The sequence below is a fragment of the Sinocyclocheilus grahami genome, unplaced genomic scaffold, assembly GCF_001515645.1.
Source record: "Sinocyclocheilus grahami isolate Dianchi unplaced genomic scaffold, SAMN03320097.WGS_v1.1 scaffold249.1, whole genome shotgun sequence".
Classification (NCBI taxonomy): domain Eukaryota; kingdom Metazoa; phylum Chordata; class Actinopteri; order Cypriniformes; family Cyprinidae; genus Sinocyclocheilus; species Sinocyclocheilus grahami.
In genome coordinates, this window is record NW_015505428.1 from 1,690,220 (window position 1) to 1,708,141 (window position 17,922).

Below are 17,922 nucleotides of genomic sequence, written 5' to 3' on the forward strand. Positions count from 1 at the left end.
AAATGTTTAAAAATTGTTTTCGGTAATTGAAAAAAAGCTGAAATAAAAGATAAAAGGTAAATAGAAATCTTAAAACTAATAAAAATGACAAAGGCACATAACAAAGTTACTAAACCTTTTTAGTTTTCATTAAAAAAAAATAATTTAAACAAAAACAAGCTAATTCAAAATATTAATAAATACTGTAATAGCTATGGCATGTTTACGACTCTATACTTTTTTTTTGTTTAAATAAATTGTGAATTTAGGCATCACAAATATAGAGTTTTCGGTAATTGAAAAAAAGCTGAAATAAAAGATAAAAGGTAAATAGAAATCTTAAAACTAATAAAAATGACAAAGGCACATAACAAAGTTACTAAACCTTTTTAGTTTTCATAAAAAAAAAAAAAAATTTAAACAAAAACAAGCTAATTCAAAATATTAATAAATACTGTAATAGCTATGGCATGTTTACGACTCTATACTTTTTTTTGTTTAAATAAATTGTGAATTTAGGCATCACAAATATAGTAATTCAGTATAAAAATTGTCTTAAATTAAATGATTAGTGTTTTATAGATTAAAGAAGATATGTGAGCATTAGCTGACAGTAAAGGTAATCCAAAAGATATAAAAATAGGAGAAATGAGCATGCACAAGTTCAACATCAACCAATACTGATAAAAGAATTTCTAATATTGTCCGATAACTGAATGAAAGAAATCTTTTACAGTGCCTGAAATTTGTCTCAGATGGAAAAATTGTGACAAGAATTGTACGACGTGCTTCCGGTTTTAAACACCTCTTCTATTCTCTACATACAGTATGTGACCCTGGAGCACAAAAGCAGTGTTAAGTCGCTGGGGGATATTTGTAGCAATAGCCAAAAATACATTGTATGGGTCACAATTATAAATTTTTCCTTTGTGCCAAAAATCATTAGAATATTAAGTAAAGATCATGTTCCATGAAGATATTTTGTAAATTTCCTACTGTAAATATATCAAAACTTAATGTTTGATTAGTAATATGCATTGCTAAGAACTTCATTTAGACAACTTTAAAGATGATTTTCTCAATATTTTGATTTTTTTGCACCCTCAGATTCCAGATTTTCAAATAGTTGTATCTCGGCCAAATATTGTCCGATCCTAACAAACCATACATCAGTGGAACACTTATTTATTCAGCTTTCAGATGATGTATAAATCTCAATTTCGAAAAAAATGGACACTTAAGACTGGTTTTGTGGTCCAGGGTCACGTATAAGAACACATAAACCGTATGATGAAATCACATCCCAAATGAGGAATGCCATCTCAGACACGAAAGCCATGCACACACACACACACAAATGTTCTTTTAATGATCAAACATCATAAAACATCACAGCTGACACATCAGAAGCTTAAAAGGCGTAGTGTAATTCTTTCAGAAATACAGGATTACAGTTTTATATAATTAAGAGTCGTGTGTGTGTGTGTGTGTGTGTGTGTGTGTGTTTCAGCATGCAGATGCTCTATCCTCTATGCGTCTGGAGCTGCAGCGTGCTCACACTGAGGAGATCAGGCGCCTTCAGCAGGAGGTGGAGAACGAAAGAAAGAATGACAGACAGGAGCTGGAAGAAGAGAAGAAACAGGTGCAGCAGAAGATGGAAGAAGAGAAAGTGATGCTGAAAGAACAGCTTCGGAAAGCACTGGAAGAAGTGATACGCAAACACGCCAGTGAGCTACGGCATGCACACGCAATGCTGGACGCAGAGAAGAAGACGACGCAACAGGTTTCAGCTGCGGTTCTCATGCACACTTTTGACTTCTTGACAGAAATGATGCACTAGTTTTGCTAATAATTTCATAACTTCTCATTTGCTCCTGTTTCTACTAGTGTGAAGGGCTGATTATCGGCACTGATTTTCTGATTTGATTTCTCTCTCAATTTGATCTTGATATTGCTTAATTTGGGAAGTTTTAAGTTCATTTTTCCAATAACAAAAGGCAGAGATTAAAAGATTGAACACTGTATTTTAAGAGAATATATAATCAGTATAATCTGTATTTTTATCCGTCTATACTAGTGTGGCTTTACTGATACAGAGGACGTAAAAATGTTTTTCTTTGGGCTGTGTAGACATACATCATTATTCACAATGCAGAGCTCCAACCCCAGTCCATTCAGACCAATTATGGAAACTAAGCTGCAAAAATGGGTCATTCTGAAATCAGAACCACATTAACATATGATGCATATTCGACATTCAGAAACTTGGCTCAACCTTATGAACACGCAGAGATTAGCCGTCAGCTGCATAAAAAGTCTTAAAGCTACAGAAGCGAAAAACTGCTTATTTAAATGTTTAGTTGACCCAAAAAGAAAACTTCATCCTCACGTCATTCCCACATGACTTTCTTTCTTCCATGAAAATGTTCAGCCTTTTTCATGCAATGAAAGTAGATGAGAACCAGGGGCTTTCAAGCTCCAAAAAGAACAAAGTAGCACAATTAAAACATCATAAAAGTGGTCCATACAACGCATGTTCTATATTCGAAGTCTGCTAAAGTCAAAGACTGAAAGTGAAGTTGTTTTTCGCTGAAAAACTTGCTTTTGTTGTATGGAAAAGAGCAACATTATGCTCATAATGCTTTCTTATGTGTTTCGCCGAATGAAGACAATGAACCAATGAAAGCATGAACTAAAGGAACTATTAAGAGAATACAAAAAAAAAACATGAAAACTTAAACATGAAACAAAAACCTGACAAAAGTGTTCAGTAGCTCAAACAGTAGTGCCTGAATGTTGTGACACCGAGAACTGAGAAAAATCTTAATCGCAATATAAATCACTTTGGATGAAAGAGTCTGCCAAATGCATTTTGACCTTAAAGTACGATTTGTCACTCTAAACTACACAAAAACCTGGTGACCTGTCCACACGCAGTAAACAAGCAACAGATAAAGATGAGGAGTTCAACCAATCAGAGCGTTTTTTCCAGTTTTGCATTTAAATAATTTCCGTGTGTTTTATTTCTCTCCAAACTGGCTCTGTTTGTGTGTCGCGAGTCGGAAACACGTGCATGGTGCATCTGAAAAAGCAACATAAGCCGAGCATGACTCGTTGTCCAACAAAACAGAACATTATAACATACTCCACAACATCAGACAAATGTTAGAAATAACTTCCGTCCTGATCTGATGTGGCTTCTTATCACAGAATGACGCAGAAATATATTCTATACTCAAACTGTAATAAAGGCTATGTCGATTAGCAATGGACTATAAATATACTTATGAAAGTACCCGAGGTGCACAGATAAACATCGTCACTGTTGAGTGTTTATTGTCTTAATGTTCTCTTTGAATGTCATCATTAAAAGCGTTTCTGTCTTCAGTTACAGCAATAGCTGCTTTTGTCCATATTAGGGATTTCCTGGAGCGTTGTGAGCTTCGGTGATGCATATGTGGACTTTCTGCACAAGTGTGCCCTCTAGTATCCAGTATGCATGAAACAGACATTACATGTGTTCATAGCACTAAATAATGGCCAATCTATAAAAATAATACTTCTCTCAAAAGAAATTTAAGGTAGACATGTGATAATCCATGTTTTTCTACAGTGTACAACAATGTACTGGAGTTTTAATTAAAGTATACTGGAGTTTTTATTTTTTTTAGATAGCATTTAAAGTCGTTAAAAAGAACTCTGTTGTGCCGAACCAAATTTAAAACTGTGGTTAAAAAACTGAGGTAATTCCCGCCAATCTATAAAAATAATACTTCTCTCAAAAGAAATTTAAGGTAGACATGTGATAATCCATGTTTTTCTACAGTGTACAACAATGTACTGGAGTTTTAATTAAAGTATACTGGAGTTTTTATTTTTTTTAGATAGCATTTAAAGTCGTTAAAAAGAACTCTGTTGTGCCGAACCAAATTTAAAACTGTGGTTAAAAAACTGAGGTATTTATTGAACCTTGGGCTAAAATTTTCAAAGGTTGGCAGGTCTGCAAATGCATAAATGACTAACATGGCAAGTGGACTCAAGCAAATGCAAAAGCAATATTATGAGTAATATAATATGATATTTTTGTTGAAATATTATTGAAGTTAAGATATACTAATATTATAATGTCGGTTTGACTACAGGTTGAGGAGCAGATGAAAACCAGAGAAGAAGAGAGAAAGGCTTTAGAGACAGAGAGGGAAGAGCTACGCAACCAACTACAGCTGTCCAACAGAGAGGTAAAGAATACCACACCGAATACCACTTTTCCTCTTAAAAACCAAAACAATCTTGGATATGTTTGCATAAGATTGTTGACCTACTAATGAATCAGGTCACCACAAATAACTTGAACTATATACGTATCAAGCTCTTTCAAATTGGTTTGAGGCTCAGGCGAAGGAAACAAACTCAGGCCTTCTGCTTAAATACACTGAGACAGACTGAGCGGCCCAGAGCTCTCCATATGCCCCTGATAAAGCAGAAAACAAAAAGAACATGTGTAGTGCCCAAGGCACAGGCCTTTATCTACTGCTTCATCTAATATGCCAGCAGGCTTGAAACTGGGTTATAATAGCAAAGTAGTTGCTTAATAAGTGATAGCTAGGGAAGAAGATTGTTGTTTTAGTGCTGTGTCGCAGCGAAAGCAAACATCACTACAGTTTCTGCTTTATATCAGAAAACCATGTGCTCTAATTCATGTGAAATACCTGGATTGTAGGGCTGGTATACTAGTGTTTAATGATCTAGGTTGGTGCCCAAAAGGTTTTAGGTTCAAATCCCACAAGGGACAATTCTTGAAAAATCCAATGCTAGGTTGTTTGACTCAACTTTGTTTCAAACTCAGTCCTTGTGGTCACACTTCTCACTATTAATTGCGACTTTTGTCTCAGTAAACTCCTAATTTGCTGTTTATTAATAGTTAGGTAGTTGGTAAGTTTAGGTATGGAGTCGGATTAAGGGGTCTAAAATATGCTCATGCAGAATATATGTGCTTTATAAGTATTAATAAACAGCCAGTATGCTAGTCATATGCATGCTAATAAACAGCTAGTTAATAGTGAGTGACTAGTGTCCTTAAAGTGTTACAGCAATTGCAAATTTAGCAAAATTGCTAAAGCTGATCTCCTGACGTGATATATGATAGTCTTATTTTATAGATTTGCCCTAATGAATATGTCACATGAGGTGTGCCTCCAAACAACTGCAAAATAATGCAGATGGATTAAATAGCACCTGCAAAGTGATTTATGAATCCTGAAAGCCATGTCAGAAACGGTAACTGTGTGAGCAAATGAACAGGACTGAAAGGCAGGTCATCTCATTCACGCTGTGCACCACCATGCTGCCACTTTGGCAAAACTTTGAGAGCGCAGAACACATAGTGTGACAGTACTGCTGAATTGCTGAGATGAAAATATCCTCATGAGCAATTGTTTTATTCAAAGCTATATTTAGAATAGAAAGCATAAGTGAACTTACACTTCACAGTGCTGAGATATTCAAACAGAATACACCGCGTACACAACTCTTAGTTCATGTCCTCCTATTTCAATCCCTTCAACATTGCTGTCTAACTGGCAGTGCTCTTTTGTTTGACCTGCTGTCCACAACCAATGGTTCATGACCAAGCCGTTGAGAACCTCCTTTAAATATTGGGACACAGAGACGACTCAATTTCCTATTATAAGCTCATTAAAATGTAGTTGGTATTTATAAACAACATCTTTGAACATGCCATCAGGCTTCTTTGTCGTAGATGTTACAAAGCTGTTGCCATTATGAATTATGTGTCTGCATTTAACATAATGGCATTTAGACGTTATGCACAAATATAATAAACATTAAATATTATAATATATTATAACTTTCATAACTCACTTTAATTATTGATTGCTATCAGGACGTGAAGAGGTTTTCAACCAGAGTAACAAAAACATGTTAGCTTTAAATATTGCATGCATTTCTAAAAAAATTTTTGTTTTCCAATTCAAATATCGAAACATCCTTAAATCAAGATACATTTACTAGTGAAAGAAAAGGAAGACGTGAATTTTTGTTTTCTGAGAAACTGAACAAAACGAAGCGAGATTACGCTTACGAATCTGGCAGAAAGTTGTTCTCATAAACTCGTTTTGATTTACACAAATCTCTCACGAAACAAGACTTCTTGTCATTTTGCATCTCCAGTAAATGTACGTTGATTTAAGAATCTTTAGACACTTGCACCAGAAAAACAAGACGAAAACATTGAGGAAGAACATCTTTTTCATTTTCATAATTTTTTGCTATTTGATCAAGAGGTACAATAACAGTTATTTCTATATTCTAGTGGTTGAGAGTAGAGCTATTCAAGCCTTAAGCTATACTTGGTCTTAAAAAGGTCTTAAATTTACACTTGTGACAACATTACCTGTGTTTGAGTGTAATAAGCAACCAATATACTCTTACTCCTGAACTAGAGAATGGATTGAGACACACCCTATAACAATCCCCATTGTATCCCCATGAGAAAAAACCTTGACCTCTGGTTGCTTTAAATAAAGATTCCGTTCAGTAACAGAAGTGGATTTTCTTTATATGACCCACATAAATAGTAAACCTCAGCAGTTAGCGCATGCTCTAATGGTCCTTACAGGTCTTTGCTGATCTGAGTCTTCTTGGCTTGCAGATGGCGAAATTGGAGGAGGTTATTGAGACGCTGGAGAGAGAACGAGACGAGGAGAAGGAAAGGGCAAAAGAGAGAGAGCAGGAGTGCGCAGAGGTGAAGCGGCAGACAGCATGTGGCCCGGAGTGTGTTCGAGTGAGAGAAGAACTGGAAAACACACACAGCAGCATGCAGCAAATACAGGTACTCACTACTGTTTGCTCCACACACACACTTCCATTTGACATGTGGACATAGTGTCAGCGATGTCCCTTTGCATTACCGCACAGCTCTATCCCACAAGCACACACAGATCTGCAATTCCCTTATGACAGCACCGGGTTCTGCTGATCTCAGCAGATCTGTGCCTTTAACATTCACCTAGCCACCGATCTCCTTTTTCTCCCTTAATCCATGGATCTTTCCTTCCATCCATCCTTGTCCTCCTTTCTTTTTATGTGTCCCACAGGAGGAGTTTGCTGCAAAGAAGGAAGTGTTACAGGCAGAGATTTCTGCTCTACAGCGAGAGAGAGACATTCTACAACAGTCCAATCACAGTGTAGAGGAGAGGATCAGGTGCGTCAGACATGAAGGGAGAGAAAGAGAAATTGGCTCGCATTGCATTTGTGTTTCCAGTTCAAATATTTCATGTTGAGTATTTTTAAAATATGTGATTAATTAATGAGTTTTGGGGATTTTTTTTAATGTTTAAAGTCTCTTATGCTCACCAAGGATGCATTTATTAGGTCAAAATCAAGTTCTTTTAAATTCGAATAATGTTTCACAATTTTTTCTATTTTAATATAATTTGAAAAAAAAAGACTTTTTGTAATGGTAAAGAGTTTTCAGCATCATTCTCCAGTCTTCAGTGTCACATGATCAGAAATCATTCTAATATGCTGATTTGAGGCTCAAGAAACATTTCGGATTATTATCAATGTTGAAAACAGTATTTTTATGGAAACCTTAATACATTTTGTTTTTTTCAGAATTCTTTGATGAACAGAAAGTTCTAAAGAACAGTGTTTATTTGAAACAGAAATCTTTTGTAAAAAAATTAACCAATTTAATGTATTTATCTAATGTATTTATCAATTTACCAAAAGTATTTAGCAATTAAGTGCATTTTTTTGCTGAATAAAAGACTAATTTCCTTCGACAAAAAAAAAAAACTTACTGGCCGCAAACTTTTGAACGGTAGTGTATATCGTTGGCCCAGAATGGATGGATGTAGTTTTTGTGTATTTCTGCAACAGCACACAATGCTCTTACATAACAGTATGCAACTTAACTCAACAGTAATGCTATAATAATATTACGCAGTCTTTAAACACATGTTTGTCAATTAAACTGAGAACCAGAATTAAAGCGTAAAACATTTGTCAGATGCAATGATGTGTTAACTTTGACAGTAAAGTGTGTAAAATGGGTATAGAGTGCAATTTTAGTAATTAAAATGCATGTGTGTGTGTGTGTGTGTGTAGGCTACAGTTTGAGAAGCAGTTCTCTGATCAGATCATGGAACTGAAGAGAGAAAGAGAAGAAGAGATCAGAAAGATGAACCAACAGTGGCAACACAGAGTAGAAGAACTGCAGACACAGGTAACACACACACACACACACTGTCAGTCTCCTCAGACCCATCATACACACACGTCACTCTAGCAGCGGTATTCTTCGGTCTCTGTGTGTAGTTGGAGGAGAGGAGAGCACTCTCAGAGAAGATGGAAGGAGAGAGACGTTATGGTAATGGAGAGATAAAGCAAATGAAGCAGGAGATCCAGAAGACGAGAGATACGAACAGCTCGCTCAGATCTCAGCTTCACTCCACCATTCAGGAGAAAGAGAGACTGATGAGGCAGCAGCTACAGGTGCGTATACACTCGGAGACGGATAGAGTTCTTATGATTAATATAATTACATTGCTTTGTTTGGCTGTAATTGGAAATACTTCTTTATGAAGTTTGACATGCTGAATGCAAAAATCACATTACTTTATGAAAGTCAAAATGTAACTTATACAAGCTAGCCTGTTATTACTCATGCATAAAAATGACATGCTGCATGGATAATACTGAGCTAACAACAACAGTTTGACATAAACAGTTCGCAAAAGCGAGTCGTCCAAAACTTCAGAAGTGTACGCTGGAGGATTTAAGTGTACGTGTTATGACTTAAATGTTCCAGAAAGTACTAGAATATTACAGAAACTCCTAGAATGTTCCCATCCTTGCAAAAGCAAAATATCTTTAAAAAAAAAAAAGAACTAGTACAAAAACTTATCTAAACCAATGTTTCATAATTAATGATAGAAGTTCTGAAATTTACCTGACCTAAATATTTACCAAAATATTGATGCTATGTGAAAATAAATAGTACAATAAGAATTAGCACCACAGAATTACAGAAGAACAATTTGTCAAACACATTTGTGACCCTGGACCACAAAACCAGTCATAAGGGTCAATTTATCTGAATAAATAAGCTTTCCATTGATGTATGGTTTGTTAGGAGCGGACAATATCTGGCTGAGATACAACTATTTGAAAATCTGGAATCTGAGGGTGCAAAAAAATCTAAATATTGAGAAAATCATCTTTAAAGTTGTCCAAATGAAGTTCTTAGCAATGCATATTACTAATCAAAAATTAAGTTTTGATATATTTACAGTAGGAAATGTACAACATATCTTCATGGAACATGATCTTTACTTAATATCCTAATGATTTTTGGCATAAAAGAAAAATCTATAATTTTGACCCATAAAATGTATTTTTGGCTATTGCTACAAATATCCCCCAGCGACTTAACACTGCTTTTGTGCTGCAGGGTCACATTTTTGTTATATTGTGTTATCATTAATATAACTTAGAGTGCCGTTAAAGAGATAGTTCACCTAAAAAAAGAACATTCGGTCATGTCATTCCAAACCTGTGTATTTCTTCATTCATTTGGAACACAAAAGAAGATATTTTGAAAAAAGCTTTTTTTAAATCAAAGTAAATGGGGTCCGGTGATGTTGACTTTCATCGTGTTGACAGAAACTGTTCAAATTATGACAGAGCACACACACACACACACACACACACACACACACACGCAGCTATGGAAAAAGAACTCCGTATGTAAGTGATTTTGTGTTGTCCTGTAGGTGGTAAAAGAGGAAGATGAGGACGAGGAGGACGGAAGGGCTGCGGGAGAGAGGGAAGAGGAGAGGGAAAAGTGGGGGTGGCGTGAGCGAGAGGAGGAAAGGTTAAATCACCAGCGTGCTCTTCAGGCCCTGGAAGCACAAGCCCATGAGGAATTTCAGTCGGAAAGACAGCGCTTGCTCACACAGCACAAACTACAGCTGGGTAACCATCACGCCTCATACAGAATGTTTGTGCAAAACCTAAAAAGTCACATTTGTTGTATAATACTTACTTAGAGAGAGTCTATTCCACCAAAAGGACACAAGCAATCTTCCCTAGCCATAGCAAAAAATTTTAACTATTACAAAAGTTTTACAATAAGATAAAACCGTTAAATAATGTATCTTATTTGAATTGAACAACTGGCATTTCTATTAAAGAACCAGGGTTCTCATGATATCAGACATCCTGAATATACTGTATGAGGGAATTTTAAATGTGTGATTTGTAGGAATCATAATCATGCAATATTGATTGATGGATCTGCATAGAATAGTCTAAATTACGATTATATCTAAAGACATGAGGTAAACGTGTTGGACTAAAAGTATGAATGAATATGTACATGTCTCATTATTCTATTTGAAATATCAATAACTACCAATGATTTTGCATTCCTGAGAGAATTTAAGAATTATTACTGTCATTGTAACCAAGTATTGTCATAAACAGTGATCGAAGCTATCTAATAAATTCAAATAAAAATCCATATTTATTCTAAAATTGTTACTATAACCTGCCAAAAACAACCTAACAGGCTTCATATAGGGGTGTAACGGTTCTCTGCATAACTCGGTTTTGGGGTCACGGTTCGATACATGAACAGGAATGTATTTTTTCATTTATTTTGAACAGACAGTTGTGCTACATACATGTTGAATTTGACTGTATAATTTCAAGATTTAAAGCAAAAACAGAATGGTCTGACTTAAGATTTGACTTAAAATTATGTTACATAAGCACCTGCACAAAACAAAAACAGCAGACGGACTGAATGAAAATGCAAATGTATTCTCTGACAGCAGGTGGCGCTTATGGAACAGCTTGGTTACCGCTGTAAACAAAGCAGCGCTGCGCTTATAAACACTACTTTAATATGCATCATGTGGAGGTAAGTGGGGGAAAAAAATGCCATCAAAGCATTTTTGAAGACGGTCAGTTCCTCTCAAGGAATTGATTGCAATACAGCATCCCTAGAAGCCGAAACTTTCCAATACAGCTGATTTAAAACAAGCCGGCGGTTCTTCGAGCCCTTGCGTGCCACCTGAACTCGCCGTTCTTCTTGTTTCGGGTTGGCATGTAGATCGTCTCTTCTTCTGCTCTTTCCTGTCGTGACAGCTAGCATTGCATTACCATGTGTGCCCACTTCAGATTGAGCACCTATAACAGACTTTATTTGTCGTCTGACTGCATGAACCGAACTGGGACGGTCCGGGACGAATACATGTACCAATACACCCCTAATATATATATATATATATATATATATATATATATATATATATATATATATATATATATTTCATTGTTATACTGCTTGTTTAGGAAGAAAAGATAGAGCTGGTGATAGATAAACATCATGAAACACTGTATCCACTAATACAACTTGCTCAACATAACTTTCCATAACCAGTAAGCACTATAATATTTTATCGGGGCAAATATTGCTATTTTGTAAGTACAAAATAATTGTTTTTTAAAACTGCGAACTGCAAAACTAGAAGAGTCATGTACATTCATTGATAATAAAAAGTGTAAACCATGAATGACATTCAATTATGCAATAATGGAATTTTATTATTTTTATTAATTTGACGTTTTGTCCTAGTTAAAATAAGCAGCTTTGTCAATGTAGAAGTAGTACCGGAAGTATCTTGGTGTGCCTTCAGATATTGTCTTTGAGGTTAAGGCAGTGCATATTATCCAACACAGCTCACATGAACAAAATAATAATTCATTCATACTAAATATCGTGCACTATAAATCAATACAGCTGATCAGCAACAGATTGGAATTAAATTTGCATTTTGACCCATGGCAATTCGTTAAGTTTTAATAATTTCCAAAAAAAAAGGTCACTCTCCTACATTTTCCAATTCATCCTCCAGCCTCGTCTTCTATCATTAGGGATATGAATGAGAAAATGAATGTTAATTAAAAGACTAAAATGGAGCGTAATAAATGGCAAACGCAGTCTTTGTGTATTAAAAGGTTTATTCATAATATGCTGATTACCGTATTTGCACATATATTCCAATAGCTGTACTTTTAGTTTTTTGAAGAAAAAAAAGGCTTTACCAGAATATGGATGCCGTTATCTGTCATAATGTGTAAGTTATATAAAACAAGTTTGTGTGAAAAACATTATTCCTTCAAATGAACTGATGATCATGCATTGCATTTTGCACAAAAGCACCATCTAGTGCCACCGACTAAAGTAGAGCAAGACTGAAGACGGCGCATACGGCTGCCTTTGTAAGCATGTCTGATCTAATGTGTCTTCCGACTGTCTGTGTGTGTGTGTGTGTGTGTGTGTGTACAGACAAGCAGAAGGCAGAGCTGACCCAGCAGCACACTGAGTGGGTGAGACAGGTCACCCAGAGACACATGCAGCAGATCGAGGACCTTCAGAACGAAATACACACATACACACAAATGATGGCCTTGCAGCAGGTACACATACAAACCGCACAGACACACACATTACACAAGGGTTCATCACCCCACGTCTCTCTCTCTCTGTCTCCTTCTCAGGATCTGAAGCAGCAAAACCGCTTACAGTCACTAGAGAGACAGCTGGATGAGAAGAGCAGCGAGGTTCAGGAGCTAAAGAGAGAGAACGAAGATCTGAAAGAACGCATGAGTGCAAAAAGCACACGGAGAGAAGAACCAGATGACCACAAACATAAACATAAGAGGTCAGTATTAAAGGGATAATTCACCCAAAAGTAAAAATTACCCCATGATTTACTCGCCTTCAAGCCATCCTAGGTGTGTATGACTTTCTTCTTTTAGACAGATATTATCAGAGTTATATTATAAGATGTCCTGGCTCTTCCAAGCTTTATAATGGCAGTGATCCATCATAAAAAGTGCTCCACTGGGCTGCGGGGGTTAATAAAGACCTTCGGAAGCGAAGCATTGCATTTTGCACAAAATGCGGATGATAATTTTAATTTTTGGGTGAACTATCCCTTTAAGATAACACACAGGCGGACAGTAACGAGATGACCTTAAACACACACACAGACAGGAGGTCAATAACAAGATGACCACACGTACACTCACAAGTGAGAAAACTGACTGTTGACTATTGGCATATTATCGGTCTTGTCCACATTGCTGCTTATTGTGGTCAAGAACTGCTTATTTATTCCCATTTAAATCAGTTTCAGCTATAGAAAATCAGCCCCTTAAAGGGATAGGTCACCAAAAACCAGAAAATTTTATATCATGCAATTCTGAGAAAGTCAACTGCGAGATGTAAACATGCAACTGCAAGAAGAAAAGTCCGAATTATGAGATAAAAAGTCTCAATTATCTTTTTATTTTTTATTCAGTGGCGGAAACGGGCTTCCACATTTATGTGCAGATTTATAAGTAAATCTGATGTCTGCTATAGGCCTGAGAACAAAGCAGGATATACATGTTTGATACTGATTTATTTGTATCTGATGTGCAGTTTCTCGGAGGAACAAGATGAGGCGGGTGAAGCGGTTGGGTCGGATCACAGGAATAACATGGAGAGTGTGAAGAGAGAGCACAGAATGGAGATCCAGACCATAATATCAGACTTCAGCACCGCCCAAACACGACTACAGGCCCGCATAGTTGCCTTGGAAACAGAGTACCTACTCCTCCCACATCAATAATGCAAAACGCAAACCACACATACATACAGAATTAACCCAAGCAGGACAATATATGGCGATGGCTCATGACTAGGATTTCCTACAGATCTCCACAGAGCTTGCATGCTAATTTATGAAATATAGTGGCTAATTTGATAATTGTAGCTATAAAAATGCAGTACATAACAGTCTAACACATTTTACTATATTTTACCACTACTTAGGATTTGACTGCATCATATAACAGACTCCTTATTGCTAATGTGAAACCAGTGGTACTAGAACTTACACAAAATACAGTACTAATGCGCACACAAGATTTTGTTAGAATTATTAATGTTATCTATATGTGACCCTGGACCACAAAACCAGTCATAAGGGTCAATTTTTCGAAATTGAGATTTATACACCATCTCAAAGCTGATTAAATAAGCTTTCCATAGATGTATGATTTGTTATGATAGGACAATATTTGGAAATCTGGAATCTAAAAATTAATAATTTTGACCCATACAATGTATTTTTGGCTATTGCTACAAATATCTCCGTGCAACTTAAGACTGCTTTTGTGCTCCAGGGTCACATATTAGAATAGCATGTTATGCAAGTCTTAATCTTAAATTTGACAATATTTTAATGCAACATTAAAATCTAAAATAAGATTTCAAGAATAAAGTTAAAATATGAGAATATAGGCATTTTTCGTAAATAGTCGTAATATATAAAAAAAAAAAGAATAAAGATATAATATTGCATTAATAAAGTAGAATAATGCTACACCTTTATTCTTGTCTAATTTCAATTATGAGATTATTCTCATTTTGACTATGCATGTATATATATATATATGAATATTTTTTTCTTTCTAACTAACAGTTATATTTAGCATATATTTAATTTCTTAAGGTTGCATTTAATTAATATTTGTATGTCTGCTTTGTGTGCTTGTATTTTATGTTTGCAGGTTGAGAGAAAGGGAAGAAAGGGGAAAGAGGAGAGTAGAAAACCTACACACCATTGCTAAACTACAGGACAAGCTAAGCGAGAGAGACCAACTCATCAAAAGTCTAGTGGTTAGAGACGCACATACAGACACGTAACAGACACAGGATGCTCGGCTCATCACAGCGTTTCTCTTTCTATTTCAGGAGGACCTCCACCAGCTGTCCCAGCATCCACCTCTGTGCAGCGATGAAATATTGAAGCCTTATGACTCTAGGACACAAGCAGGGACCCTCACGCCTACTATGAAGGTAGCACACAGACACTTTTCCGAATCCCACATCACATCGGAATTCCATTCATCCAGGTTCATACAATAACTGATAGAAGAACATGCTTATTGAAGCTCAGAATTAATCTGTTGTAATCTGCCTTCTGTTTATAGAAAAAGGGGGTTGAAGAAACTAGCATCCCGAACCTCTGCTCATACGATGGGGGGTCACCCAAGGCTAAATGTTCACCGGTTATGGAGCGTGGATTACCCAGTCTGGAGCAGAGCGGGCGAGGCACCACCCTAACAAGGACACACCCCAGAGCCTCTATCAGACACAACCGTCCACCTTCACAAGAGGTGCGACATCAGCCGCAGCTTAAAATCAACTACAGCCAGCACATCAGGTAATCACCCGGTCCTGAATGCAATCTCCTTTGCTTTTTTGAAAACCTTTTTAAATGTGACCCTGCAGCACAAAAGCAGTGTTAAGTCGCTGGGGGATATTTGTAGCAATAGCCAACAATACATTGTATGGGTCAAAATTATAGATTTTTATTTTATGGCAAAAATCATTAGGATATTAAGATCATGTTCCATGACAATATTTTGTAAATTTCCAACCGTAAATATATCAAAACGGAATTTCTGATTGGTAATATGCATATCTAAGAACTTCATTTGGACAACTTTAAAGATGATTTTCTCAATATTTAGATTTTTTTGCACCCTCAGATTTTCAAATAGTTGTATCTCAGCCAAATATTGTCCTATCCTAACAAACCATACACCAATGGAACGCTTATTTATTCAGCTTTCAGATGATGTATAAATCTCAATTTTTAAAAATTTACACTTAAGACTGGTTTTGTGCTCCTGGGTCACAAATAGATAAATACAAATCTCAACATATGACTTGTGTTCATATTGAGAATTAATAAATAATACATCCTTGCATATTTTTAATTAAACAGATGCTTTATCCAAAGCAACTTAAAGATTCTCTGCATGTGGTGCCGTTTCTATTCTGAGAAAACTCATCTCATACTGTATGTAAAACACGGATTGAAATTGCTCGCAAAAGGATTTTTTAAATGTAGGTCAAGGTTTCTAGGTCTGTGTGACAAATGACATCCCAATAACTATTTAAAACCAGTGTAGTTATTAAAAAATGTTCAATTTTAAAAATGAAAATTTTTTCTTTAACTGAAACATGCCTGAGAAAAATCACATATTACTTCAAACTAAAATGAAAACAACAATTATTTAACAATTAAATTAAAACACATGCAAATGTAATACTACTATAGTATTAAATACTAAAATAACACTCTTCAAATCTGGTTTAGAGTCCATATTATTATTTTATTTTAATTTGTACACCTTTTCGTTTAACGCAAGTAGCAGCACTGAATATTTGCAGGGGGGGGGGGGGACAAATGAAAAAAATTAATTTCAGTCTAGAAGTCAGATGACCAACTATATTTGCCAAAATATGCAGTATACAACAGCACACACTATAACATATGAAGCAGCTGACACCTGAAGCCTTGCACATTCAAGCTGAAAATGACATGAAAAATTAGGTGCATACATTCTAACCTTGATATTAAAAAAAGTCCAGACATGTTGTGTGAACTACCTATTCAAAGACTTGTTTTCCTAACAATAACCCCCCTTTTCCTGATTCAGTGTTAAAAAAAAGTCTGTTCCCTAACTCTTTTTCTCCCAAAATGTCATATCTACATTTCCTGTTCTTACTTGCAGTTATCTTGTGCTTTTGTTCCAGGACTCCTGCCGAGCAGAGGGTTATTGAAACAGGGTCTGATGGACAAGACCCTCAAAAACAGGAGTGGTTCACCAAATACTTCTCTTTCTGAGGTCCCATAAACCTTCGGCCATATCTGTCCCAACATTTTGAGAACAAGCTCACCAAAGTCTCCTTTTTCTGCATAATTACACTCAACTGCAAGCTAACACCAAATAAGCTTTTCTACAGGATGCATCTCAATTTTATCCTCTTGAACGAGCGGCAGCACACAGGTCTTAAAATGTCACAAAAAATGAAATGAGATTATGCATTAAACCATGAAGAACTCATCAGAACGATGAAGGACAACGGGACACTAATGTCATAGAGTGGGTGGGCACGGAGGTGACTTTAAATGTGGTGTGAAATGCTAACTTTTCTTAAAAAAAAAAAAAACACGAATGCAAGAAAAGCTGGTTTTGCCATACTATGCCAAAACTGTAACTATCTCAATATAATTAATGTATATCAATAAATTACATATTTTTGTTTTTTTAAATGGCATGATTGCACATTTTCTTTATTTGTTTTTTTACAGAACTTTAGAATATCGTTACTTTCCCTGGACCGGTAATTCTAAATATACAGGTCTTAATAAAAAATACTTTCACTGAAAGAATCTGCAGTTCTTAAGAGCATCTGTAGCTGACGGATAACGAAGTATCTCCGCCTGGAAAGATTTGAGGGCGCTCTTCATCGTCCTCTGCTGGTTGGTCTGAGCTTTGTTCTTGTAGTTCATGCTCAAAAGTTTCTCAGCTAGATAGTGCAGCCACAACACATTGGAATGAGGATTATAGGTGGACCAGCAGTTACTGAGAGAGAGAGAGAAACAATGAGAATCAATGATTTTTAAATAACATTTTATCTGAGGCTGAAGGACATACTTGTTTTCTTTCTTCATTAGACGGTAGATTTCAAACTGATAATCTCCCTGACCCATGAACAACTCCTCATCATTAGAGATATCACATGACACCGTCAGTCCATCTGAGAGAGAGAGAGAGAGAGAGAGAGAGAGAGAGAGAGACAGAGAGATAGAGACAGTGAGAGAGAGAGAGAGAGACAGACAGTGAGAGAGAGAGACAGACAGTGAGAGAGATAGAGACAGTGAGAGAGAGAGAGAGAGATAGAGAGACAGTGAGAGAGAGAGAGACAGAGAGAGAGAGAGAGAGAGAGACAGACAGAGAGAGAGAGAGAGAGAGAGAGAGAGAGAGAGAGAGAGAGAGACAGAC

General features: G+C 36.2%; 2 protein-coding genes across 4 annotated transcripts in view; one reads left to right on the forward strand and one right to left on the reverse strand.

Annotated features, from left to right (window-relative positions):
• Nucleotides 1-17,189, forward strand: part of fam184b (family with sequence similarity 184 member B) — a 29,182-nt gene extending 11,993 nt beyond the window's left edge. Inside the window, exons 6-19 of one of the 3 annotated variants that reach the window (XM_016289556.1) lie at nt 1,490-1,762; nt 4,122-4,217; nt 6,650-6,829; nt 7,095-7,201; nt 8,110-8,227; nt 8,320-8,496; nt 9,777-9,978; nt 12,359-12,489; nt 12,571-12,734; nt 13,499-13,663; nt 14,632-14,737; nt 14,816-14,920; nt 15,055-15,287; nt 16,670-17,189. In XM_016289556.1, coding sequence (XP_016145042.1) covers nt 1,490-1,762; nt 4,122-4,217; nt 6,650-6,829; nt 7,095-7,201; nt 8,110-8,227; nt 8,320-8,496; nt 9,777-9,978; nt 12,359-12,489; nt 12,571-12,734; nt 13,499-13,663; nt 14,632-14,737; nt 14,816-14,920; nt 15,055-15,287; nt 16,670-16,760 — 2,148 coding nt within the window. In that variant the 3' untranslated portion in view covers nt 16,761-17,189. Of the gene's footprint in view, nt 1-1,489; nt 1,763-4,121; nt 4,218-6,649; nt 6,830-7,094; nt 7,202-8,109; nt 8,228-8,319; nt 8,497-9,776; nt 9,979-12,358; nt 12,490-12,570; nt 12,735-13,498; nt 13,664-14,631; nt 14,741-14,815; nt 14,921-15,054; nt 15,288-16,669 lie in introns of all 3 variants that reach the window. The other 2 variants (XM_016289555.1, XM_016289558.1) reach the window with 2 other exon arrangements.
• haspin (histone H3 associated protein kinase) overlaps nt 17,173-17,922 on the reverse strand; it is a 14,517-nt gene continuing 13,767 nt past the window's right edge. The window contains exons 17-18 of the mRNA XM_016289559.1: nt 17,575-17,677; nt 17,173-17,502 (exon numbers count right to left, since the gene is read on the reverse strand). Of these exons, the coding sequence (XP_016145045.1) occupies nt 17,298-17,502; nt 17,575-17,677 (308 nt within the window). The 3' untranslated portion in view covers nt 17,173-17,297. The remainder of the gene's footprint in view (nt 17,503-17,574; nt 17,678-17,922) is intronic.